This window comes from Crocuta crocuta, unplaced genomic scaffold (assembly GCF_008692635.1).
Source record: "Crocuta crocuta isolate KB4526 unplaced genomic scaffold, BGI_CrCroc_1.0 scaffold518, whole genome shotgun sequence".
In the NCBI taxonomy this organism is placed as follows: Eukaryota; Metazoa; Chordata; class Mammalia; order Carnivora; family Hyaenidae; genus Crocuta; species Crocuta crocuta.
In genome coordinates this window covers 544,129-556,411 of record NW_027530514.1, presented here as the reverse complement: position 1 = coordinate 556,411, position 12,283 = coordinate 544,129, and the positions used below count along the sequence as shown (strand labels likewise).

General features: G+C 31.6%; 1 protein-coding gene across 1 annotated transcript in view; it reads left to right on the top strand.

Annotated features, from left to right (window-relative positions):
* RIMS1 (regulating synaptic membrane exocytosis 1) overlaps nucleotides 1–12,283 on the top strand; it is a 478,148-nt gene that overhangs the window by 376,935 nt on the left and 88,930 nt on the right. The window contains 2 exon segments of the mRNA XM_077767235.1: nucleotides 3,876–3,988; nucleotides 8,693–8,859. Coding sequence (XP_077623361.1) covers nucleotides 3,876–3,988; nucleotides 8,693–8,859 — 280 coding nt within the window.

The following is a 12,283-nucleotide window of genomic DNA, read 5'->3' as shown; positions in this document are numbered from 1 at the left end:
ATTTGCAAATGATTTCAGCTTCTTTATGGTTTCATCAAAGATCATCCATACCATTAAAATAAGTATGCATCACAAAATATGGAAAATGAAAAGAGTATTTTAATTTGTATAATATCTAATACTTTACACTATAAAATTGTAATAAATTATAGACTTTTAAAATCATATTTATTTTTCTCATCTTTCATGCTCTAATCAGAGGCCCTGTTAAGTTTAGATGAAATGATTTCATAAGTATGATTTTAAATTAACCTGTAAAAAAGTTCTAGTTTTATATTTTCTTAATTGTAATGTTGAATTGATATTTGATATATAGACATTTACTTGATTAAAATGCCAGAGTTTAAAAATAACTGAAAAAAAAGTGGCTCTGAAGAAAATGGATTTAAGTTCAATAAATATTTTTTAGGTTATGTAACTATCTGCTTTTTTAAACAGCACAATTTATTCAACATCAATCAGCATTCATCTTTTGGAAGGCATAGTAAATAATTCAAGCTTAAAGAAATTTTGTATAAAATTATATTGTTAATTGTACCTTAGAGGTAGAGAAGAATTGCTTATACTGTCACTTTATCTGAAGTTATTGCTGAAACAGCTTATAGCAGACATCCTTCTTTTTTGAGTATATTGTATCTGATGACTATATGTTCATTCAAAGACTAAATGCAATTGCATGGTAATTACATTTGTTGTAGAAAATAAGAGGGTATTTTTTTTTTACTCTGGTATGTGAAAGTTTTGAAATTAAAAATACATTAAAACCCAGAAGTCCTCCAATTTTTAAATTCTCTTTATAAAGAAATAGCAACTGGCATTTTAAAAATTTTGTTAGTTTACAATGCTATCAACATTCAGGATACTCCTAAAATGTGAATTTAATGCTAGGATTTTTGGGAGAATTGGAAGATATTTCATATTTTAATTATGCTATTGGCTTTAAAAGTCAATACAAAAATTTTAAATGATTATTAGTAATCATTCTTTTAACGTAAGATATTTGAGCTCTATTGGCTGTGGCTCATTTTAATTATATTGGGATACTCGACAGGTAATGAGATTCCAAGAATTCAATTCAGTTTTATCATTACTAAGTAGCTATTATTCTGTATAAATCATGTACATTAATAATCATGTCATCTGGTTCAAACTTGTGATAAATATTTTATTTTAATTCTTATATTTGTTTTTCTTATTTAGATAGATGCTCCAATAATTCACAAATAATGTCATTTCATTTCACAATAAATGGTTTAAAAATAAAATGCAAGTAAGCAAACTCTATAAAAAGTTGTAAGAACTCTCCAAATTCACACTGAAGCTTCTTCATTGATGTCTATGAAAAAAACTTTTACTGAAACGTGGTAACTTATATAAAGTCATTTCAGAATACACACTAATGTACAAACCATAAGGAAATAATGGGAACTACTAAAAAATGTAAATTTTATGTAATTATCTGATCTTTTGATATGAGTAATAAATGATAAGCTATTTGCATTTTGCTTCTATTCTTGAAATCTGAGAGCAAGCAGTGAAGACAGCATGGCAACTACATTTTTGCTGTCCAGTCAAGGGAGTCTACTCATGGTTTTGAGTCAAAATTTGGGGATTTTCTTTCTTAGACTAAAAGATGTCAACTTTCACTCCTTTAAGAATAAAGATGGTATATTAATCATTTTGGGAAGGTCAAAGTGAAGTCATTTAAAACCATTTTAGGATTCCTTTTAGCTAGGCTACCACTGTCTCCTTATGATTTAGTTTTGAGTTTTGCAAAATAAAGATTTAGGTGCAGCCATGTCATATTTAGAAACACAAGGTGTTGTCTTGGCAGGCTAAAATCAGAACTGTTTGCTTCAGGCCAGTAGTTCTTGGGAAATAATCTTTTCAGTGTCAAGCTAACTGTCTTCCCTAGGAATTTCATGATACTAAAAGTGAAGGTTACAAAGCTCTGGGCTAACCAATGTGAAAATTTTTCTTAAAATTAATATCACTTAGTAGAATATTAAGCTAATACAATTTAAATCTGCTTTTATCACAAGTAGAGATGGCTTTGAGCTACTTCAAGTTTTAAGTGTAGAGCGCAGCTGATTACATACAGTTCATTTAACTTCCTCAAAGCTCAAAGCAAATGACTGAGCAAGTGTCCAGAGGCACCCACAAACAGGTAGAAGACAGAGAAGAGATATTTATCCATTTTCTTGTATTGTATATGACTTTCTGCAAATATCTCATATTTCTAAATAACTTTCCATTTCTAATTAATCTCAAGTAGCCTTTTACTTTTTAGTACTCCTTCTGAATCATTTAATATTGTCAAGTATTTAATAAATTTCTGAACTACTTTTCTCAAAATCTCCATAGAGCCATCTTTTAATCATACAGTCATCATTTCCTGTCTCTGAGATCAACATTTCCACAGCAAGTGTTAATCATTGCTTAATTCACAGAACTGTGATGTCAGGGATTGATATTGTCTATCACATTTGCTCAATTTAAACAAAGCTAAACATCTAACAATTTTATGCTAAAAGTATAATTAAAACATTTACCCATGCATTTCAAACTATGTATTTATCTCTTGTGCTATTAGTCTGTACTTGAACACACAATAAAAGCTACATATTTACTTAATTTTTATAATTGGTGTCAGTGTCTTTTATCAAGGATGATAGGCCTTTAATCATTGCACTGGAAAAATTTGCCAGCAAGTTTCTTTCTAAACTCCTTGTAAGAGATGAAATAATCAGCCAAGTTAAGTCACATATATCAATATTTATACTCTCCTTTTAAGTCATTAGGCCCTCTTGGCAGAAGCTCCAATACTTTGATCACACACAAATAGGTCTTGTTCCATAAATATATTTATATACATAACTTAAAAATAAGTCTTAGCACTGGTTACAGAAGTTGAATAGTCCAGGAAATTGTCAAAAGATAAGTTGTAAAAAAGAAACATAGGTCTCATACAACACAGGTGTATGTTTTGAAGAGTTTATTCTGCACTCTTGGCTCTTTTTTCCCCTTCATTTGTAAAAATGTCTAAATTAACGGCCTGCTTTTGAAGCTAAGCTGCTTCTGATGGATTCTGACTTAAAACAACTTGTACTTTATTGAAGCCTATAATTTTCCCATCTAAACAGTCACACTTGCTACTCAGGAGATTAATAAAGACTTAAATGCAATTCAGTTCTTTACAAATTATAAATCAAAGGGCTAAAAATTTTATATCATATTTTCAAAGCATAGAAATTTCATATATGTGGTCAGACAGAGCCACCAGAAATAGAAATCCAATCTTTTCTCTTAGTCCTTTCTAAAACTGGCAAATATTCATGAAATGCTACAGGTAGAAATTAATGATTTAATAAGAGTGCCTCAAAAAAGCAGGTGCTTATCAATTAAAATAGTTTTTAGGTGACTGCTGTTAGCTAAGGATTTTAAGTGGGTGTGTGCATGCATGTTAAGCATGTGCATATATGCGTGATGTGTTTAGTATGCATATTTGTTTTCTCTATATATGTACATGCAACAACCAGTTGATTAAATGGAAAGCATATTTTCACAATTAAATCTGATTTCACATTGTCATTTTTTAATGGAACGAAAATATTTCATATCAGGTGAAGAATCAGCAGGGTACTTATATTTTGTTACTAACATTTGTGTTCCCCATTTTGTGTGATTTGAGTCATGTTCATCTTTAAATTAACAGGTGCTAGCATTGTATATTCTGCATTTTGTTTATTAGTCATGTGTTACTTCTAAATTTTCATTTAATTGAAATCATATCAAAATAATTGAAATCTTAAACCATTCAGTTCCTAAAAGGTGCTTCACCTGTGTTAATAGGCTTCCATTGTGTGTTTTTGCAGCAAGCTTAGTAGTGGAAGAGCGAACAAGACAGATGAAAATGAAAGTGCATCGATTTAAGCAGACAACAGGGTCTGGTTCTAGTCAAGAACTTGATCGCGAGCAATATTCCAAGGTAAAACTAGTAGTATCCAACCAATAGTTTCCCTTTTAAAAATGTACAGTGTATATATATAGCAGGTAGGACTAGCAAGCACCAGGTTCTGTGAGAGAAGTTATCATTCAAGTGATGGTCTTGCATCATAACCTCCTCCTTTTGATATTTTCACAAGATATATAACTTTGTTAAAATATTACTTATTAACTTGGATTTGATGTTTTTTTCTAAAAAGAAAATGTAAATACTTGATATTATTAAAGTTACTCAATGATTTATTGTCAATAGTCAAATTCATGTAAATAAGCAAGACATAAAGCCATATTATTGCTTAAATTGCATTTAAAATATTAAGATGTAGATTCATGGTCTTAAGTATTATTTTAAGTTGATGTTTACTATTGAGATTTATTAGTGAATGACATAAGTTGTGCAACGTGGGATTTCTCATTGATCCGTCTTTAGTAAGAAAAGTAAATGATAGCAAATTCTTAGAAACTGAAACTCCCCCAATTTCAAGTGCCATTAAAACATTTAATTTATATTTCAGCATCATTTTGTAAGGATGCCCTATGAATTTATAAACTGCTAACTAGCACCTAATAATTTTAATTAAAACATGCATAGAATTGTATACCTCGTGAAGCAATTCTAAATATATTATCTGGTTTATTTAAAAATTCTTTTTTTTTTTTAAATAACTACAAAAGTGGCACCAGCCATTACAGAACAACCTGTGTTATAATTTCGTTTCAAGAAGCCATTTTGGAAGTAATGACTCTTTAGAAATTAAAAATAAAAAAAAAACTACTACATCAACATTATTAATTTGAAATATGACTGTAGAAAAGCCTACTGATTTTTAAATGTTAGAGGTTGATCTCAGTCAGATATTCAGAGATTAATGCAAGAAAATCAACTGGTTACAAAATATGACTTGTCATCAGACTCCAATAGAGTCCTGTGTATCGGATGCAGTTTATCACTTTACTTACATTTTAGGTTAGCTGCAGGAGGATTTCCAGCTGAGATGTGATTAAGTGAGGCTCAATATCCTAGGAGTCTGAAACAACACTTTAAACTATAAAATTGTTAAAACAAAACAGTAAGCAGAATATCTAGATGTTCCATAGAGTTGCTGATTCTACTCCACAAGTCTTCCCTGCGGTTCATTCTTAATTATTTTCACTTAGCTCATTTGTTTGTCTTCTTTATGAATATCATCATCATCTTTATTTTCTTCTACTACAAATGTGGTAGAGATTGGAAGACAGGATGAGTTACGTTTTCTGCTTCCACAGTTGGATGAAGTTATTTAGAAAAGTTCTTTAAACTGGAAATGCTTCATTGTAGTTGAATATGCCTCATTGATGTCTTAGCATCATGTTAAAGGATAAGGTCAAATAGAACATCGAGTTGGAGTTAGGGCCAGTATGCGAAGCAAGAAAGAGGTAAACAATCAGGGTAACACTGAAAAGCTTTCTGGATCTTTCTGAACTAGGACTCTAATCATTAATCAATTGATCAAAAAAAATCTAAAAATGAAGTGCCCTGGAAAGTCTAAACAACCACTAATACTTAATATTCATGATAAATCAAAAGTAGGTTTATCTTGGTTGGGAGAATCCAAGTTCTCTGATTTCGTAGAAATTTAGAACTGTATGAACTTGATCTTCTATTCCAGATCTCTTATTTACCCAGTTTATGAAAACTGAGGGCTAACCAAGATTAGTAAAGCCTTTCTGTGGAGTGATGAGCCCTAGGACTCCTTATCTGAAACTTAGGTACTACTGTTCTGTGTCTTGCATCATTGAAATGTACGCATCATTCCAGTTGGATTCAGAAGTTCTTCTAGGGCTTTTAATTTGCATGCAATTAAACCATCATATTTTGCCTTTGCTCCCTCCTTTGCACAAGCATCCCTTTTCCTTTTCTCTCACTAACTTTCCTTTTGAAAAAACACAAACTGCTTCAGGATCCCTGAAATGTGATACCATGCTATTTTTTACATTCCCTAGTGATGAGGTGAAATTCATAATTGGAGGGTGAGTTAGGCACTCACATTTTAAAAAGTAAGTGTTTGTGTTTCTATAGCCCAGGAACAGCAACCAAGACTAATGTGATGGTTTTGTAGATAGCTCTTAAGTGTTTATTATTACTTATTTTTAAAAATAGCTGCCCTAGAATTAGAGCCTCCCTTCACATCAATGACTTATTTCCCTGCTGTGTGATTAGTATAAATTCTTCCTATGGATATTATATTTCTAAAAACATAGTTAATGTGTTTCCATTAAAATATTTAATTGATAAATAGGAAATGTAATAAATTATGCCTGATTAAAAGTCAAAGTGATGATTTAAATTTCCAGCAGATTTTGAAAATAAGTAAATATAATAGTAAAAGGTGATATAAAAGTCTTTCATTTCATTCAGATAACTAAATGCAAAGAAAACTGATCTTGTGTGAGAATGATGGATTGTTCTTTAGCCCAAAATAAAAAAGTTTAAAATGATCTATAGTTATTTAAGATCCATTGTCTTATCACTTTGCTGAAATAGCAGGAGCCTATATACAAAAAATGTTGAAGAAGAGATGGCTTACAGAAAAGAAAGATTTCTTTAGGAGAAAGTTCCATATATACTCACAGACCCTTATGCTGTAGTCTACACTGCCATATTATGGGCATTTGCCAAATAAGGGGAACATTTGTTCTGGGTTCAATACGATGTCAAAAAATCTCCTACTGCCGTGTATGGGTTTTTTGGTATTAGAACCCAATTCTTTCATATTCTCTTGGACAAGCTATCATTTCAGTATATTTGGAAACAACATAATAATTACATGATATATATACCTAGCAAAATCATTTCCAAGACAGGAAATATAGGAGTTGTGTTTGTATCCCACTACCAGTATTAAATTCAGATCCTGCTGTCAGCATTTTTATTTACCACATCTACTCTGTAAATAAAAAAATAGTTCTGATTTAAATGAGTCATGTCAGGATCATGTTAATCAGTTGTAACAGAATTTGATGATGAAACATTTCCACATTAATTTAAAATGCACCTTATCGTAAATCATATTAATGTTAGAGCATCAAGTTGTATAAATAGCTAAATTCTGGACATATATGAATATTTTCTTGGATTATAATTTGACACATGGCATTCAAAAACAAGTCATACAATTATGAAAAAATTCTTGAGAAAGATAATTTCATCGATATTCTATAATTCAAAATTGTTTTCATGCTTGACGTGAAAATTCTTGCTCAGTACATACACATGAGAGGTGAAGAATTAAAACTAACATGTAAATATCTCATGCCTGAACTATTCTTATCTGAGAAATTTTTAAATGAACATGATAATCTTTTCTAACATTTTTTAAAGGTAGTATTGTTTTACACTTCTTTTTGTATATACAGATCCAAGATTTTAGCATCATTTTATTTAGTGTACTTTAGCAAGACAATTAATTATACAAATTTTTATAAACAGAATGGATTATTTTAGGTTCATTAAAAGTCATCTGATATGGAACATCAGAGATTGGATGAGCTTTTCTACAACTTTAATAAACATTTGACATTTTCACACTTTAATGCATAAATGTAAAATTAAATTACTTAATAAACAACTTAAATACCCAGTGTTTAGTCGTGTATTCCTTTTAGTTATGTGTTCTTTTGTTAATAAGCTGTATTATCTTAAATTCCAGTACCAAAAATAAGAGAATCACTGAGTATATTAGGTATTTCAAAATTGTATACAATTAAGGTTAAGTGGTTATAATGTAACTATTTATTATAATAAAAACACATATATATAAAGTAATAATATATAAAGCCATTTGTGGTGTGACCCACTGCAGTAAGAGTCAAGTAGAAAGAAGAGTTTATTAACTGCTCTGACAACTTTGCCTGTTTTAATCTTTTACCTAATGATTTCTAAAATCTTCAGTAATGAATACCAAAGACAAATTTAAAAATACAACATACAGTGTAAATTCAAATTTTAATAGAAATTCTTTTTTTTTTTTTTTTTTAACTTTTCATTCTGAGCTGATAGTTTAAATCTGAAAATCTCTAATTAATTATAGTGGAAAGTCGAAGTCCAGTCTTTACCTCCATGGCTCCCCTCCTTGTTGGCACATCCCCTCAGCTTTTGGCACTGCCCTTCTTTGTGAAGAGATACAGTTTTTGAAGTAATTTGAAACAATGTGATGTCTAAAAATAGGGAAAATGTGTAGGTAAATTGAATAGTTTGGGAAAGAATCAAAAATACAGACAGATAGAAGCAGCCTATACCATGCTTGAGTAGAGGTGAATAAAATGGGTAATAATGAAAACTAGGGCAAGAATAGAGTAACCGGTACACTAGAAAAAAGTACATAATACAATTTTGAGGTTTCAAGTATTTGCCAATAATTTATTCAGTGAAATTTCGACCCAAGCATTTAAAGTTTTTGTTTGATTTCTAATTCAGCCTTCATAAGCCATTTTATTTATTTATTTATTTTTACCACTGAAGATGTAGGATTTTTGTACTGAAAATCATATATTACATTAATATTTGGATTATTTTAAATTCCACACCTACTTTTATGAAGGTCCAGTTTTACTTGGTGTGGGCTAAGTAGTCATTAACCTCACCGTGTATGTCTCTTTTCCCACAATCTGATGATGGAGCTCACACTTTCTTGTTTTTAATCTTTAGTATAACATACATAAAGATCAGTACAGAAGCTGTGATAACGTCTCTGCCAAATCATCAGATAGTGATGTCAGTGATGTGTCCGCCATTTCCCGAACCAGCAGTGCCTCACGCCTCAGCAGCACAAGCTTTATGTCAGAGCAATCTGAGCACCCCAGGGGTAGAATCAGGTGAGTTGGCAATACTCTCTATATAAACCAGGTTTGTATCGAGGGGATAAAAATGCAACTAGCTTTCTTAATGTTCTTGCTAAAATACAGTTTAGGTCAAGTGACAGAAACATTTCACTAATATCATTGGGACTGGAGTGGGTGGAACATTTATTCGCTGTTGTATAATATCGCCTATAGACTGGTACTGTCTAGCTTATAATCATAGTCATAATTTTAAAGATTGCTTAGAGTCACATTTACAGGACTTTCTTATTTTTTTAAGTTTATTTATTTATTTTGAGGGAAAGAAAGAGAGAGAGCGCAAGAGCATGAGCAGGGGAGGGTCAAAGAGAGAGGGAGAGAGAGAATCTTAGGCAGCCTCCACTGTGAGCATGAGGCTCAAACAGACAAACCATTGAAATCATTACCTCAGCCAAAATCAAGAGTCAGATGCTTAACCAACTGAAGCCACTCAAAGGCCCCTACAGGAGTTTTTTCTAATATGATTAAATCCACAGAGCATCCTTTAGTCCAGTGCCAGAAATCCTTTCCTGTAAAGGGCCAGATAGTAAATATTTTGGGCCATGTAGGACAGTTTCTGTTGCATTTACTTTATGATGTCATTGTAGTGTGAAAGCTGTGCAAGCAAATGAGCATGGGTATATGCTAATAAAATTTTATTTATAAAAACAAGAAGTGGGCTACATTTTGCCCATGGGTCATAGTTTGCTGATCACTTCTTTAGTCCCATAGTAGTTGATCTGCTTTCAGAGTAGGATTGACCAGATGTGATACAAAATATACATCCCTAGTTTCCATTACATGAGTTCTAACAAATTTGCATGAGGTTTGTTTAAATCTCCAGTTGTGCTTTTGTCTCCTACAGTGAAAATACCCTGCTGTGAAAGGGAAAAGACTATAGGAATCCAAGTGCCATCTTATGTAAAGCAGACTCATTATGGGCAAGGCGTATTTTATATTTCTTCTTAACTAGTTTCCAGAATTAGAAGTTTCGCTGAGGGAATTTGGGGCTTGATGAATGGCCCAAGAGACATAAATGTTCAGAATAGGAGAAATTGCCTTCTAATACTCTGAAAATCTATTGTCACACAGTTTGATGATATGAAATAAAATATGTTCAAGGATTCCTTCTTCCCAGGTTTCCCTATACCTAGCTCATCTGCTGAAGCAAATCGAGAGTAATTATCTTACTGTTAATTAACAGTGTCATATTCTGATCATCTACATGAGCAATTTCAACTGATGAAGATGTTAATAGAACATGCTTTATCTCTATTTATGATATTCTTAGCATCTGGTCCTAATGGAATATGACATTCTCTACAATTTAAGATAGAATTAAAAGGGCTAAAAGACATAACCGCATTGAGCTGCTTAGGGTCAAGAGGTAAAAATTATTCTAATAGATTCCTTTCAATTGAAATATTAAGATATTATGTTTCACAACATATTCAAGTTAGCAAAAGTATTGGTAAGTAGGACTTCAACAAGGACTTTTTCACATTTAATCATTAAAAACAACTTAGTGAATAATTATAAAGCCATAAGTCTTGAAGTAATTTGTATTTATATTCACAATAGAAGTAAGTACCTTGAGTGAGTCCTGTGCTATAGAGTATTACTGCTTAATAGAATCCATATTACTAGTCAATTGCAGGAATAATTTGTGGGCCCACTTTTATTCTCTTGAAATTTCAGGAGAATAGTATCCTTCAAACCTTGGTGTTTAGGAAAAAGTTGACTGTGATTTTTGAGGAAGAAAGCAAAGAACAGAAACTAGGTAGTGAAACAAGGGACTATGATTTCATACAAAGGGGTTCAGAAGGAACTACATGGTAGGATATTGGAACCAGTGTTCTTTGTGGGAAAATGCCAGTTTAACAAATCAATACTGATTATATCAAGATAGTAAACAAAAGATAGAGGATTCTTGTATGTCTCCTTGAGTCATACAGATTTTCTTACTTATTGAAGATGATGTGGATAGGCATGGACCTAAGAAGGGTGCAAATAATTTCCTAGTGAGAAATCAGTTTTTTCTAGGCATTTCTGTTTTCAGCTCACTTTTCCTTCTCTGAAACTTAGAACACATATAAGCTGAGAGAGTTTTTGTTTATTTTTACATATAAGTGGATTATGTAAATTTAGGCCCTAAAGCTAATGGCTAAACAAATTTCCCCTTAAGGTAATATGAAGAATTACTTTTCTTGTCGTCCCATACTTTAGGCCAGTGATTCTCTGTATGTGGTACACATTTGATTTCTTAGAATACTCAGGAGGAGGAGAGAGGAAATCTGAGATATGGGTAGCTCTTTATTCTGACATTCAGTCTAATTATCTTTTCTTACACATTCTTCTCCCCACATATCTTCATAGTCTCACAAGTACACACACCTGCATACACACACACACACACACACACACATTTTGCATCCATCATCAACCATGTGGTAAAATCTTGAGAAGAGGTTTTGGAATGAAAAAAAAAAAAAAAGAACAGAATGATAGCAATATAGAAATGCTGTGTCTCACTGATTAGAATAATGGCTGCAGGCTCTTCGGCCTTTAAATATTCCCTACTGTCATAACTAACATTGTGAGGCATGATTGTTCTCAGTATAATACTGTTTCTATTTCTTTTCTTTTTTTTTTTAACATCTGCTTAGGTTTTAAAATTCTATTTATTCAGGTTCATGGATAAAAGGTGAACAAGTTTGATCAATTATGATGATAGAGTGTATTTATATGTCATAAGTAGCAGCAAACTTTTGAATTCCTATCATGCATAAAGACACCATTATTTTCCAACACTACCTTAAAGTATAATGCCTTGCTACATCCTCAAGGGGATTATAATCTATTTAATAGTTTAAATTCATTTTTTCAATTTAAAAAAAATGTATATTTATTTATTTTGACAGTGAAAGAGAGAGAATGTGCATGAGCAGGGGTGGGGGATAGAGACAGAGAGAGAGAGAGAGAGAGCGAGAATCCCAAGCAGGCTCCACACTGTCGGTGCAGAGCCAGATTCGGGACCTGATCTCACGAACCATGAGATCATGACCTAAGCTAAAATCAGGGGTCAGATGCTTAACTGACCAAACCACCCAGATGCCTCTAAATCTATTTTTATAGACTTATTCCATGTATATTATATATTATATGTGGAATATATGTATAGTAAGATTTGAATATATATTCCATAGGAAATTTTGAATATATAGATTCCATATTTGTATAATATCATATATACCATTTCATACAATATCACATAATGAATCCTATGTATTCAAATTTTCCTATAACACAATAAATGTTTAATTATATGATGTGTTTATTATACAATATGTAGTTTATTATATGATACTATACAATTATATGAATAAAACTGGATGAGTTTCATTCTGAAAGTCAACACAAG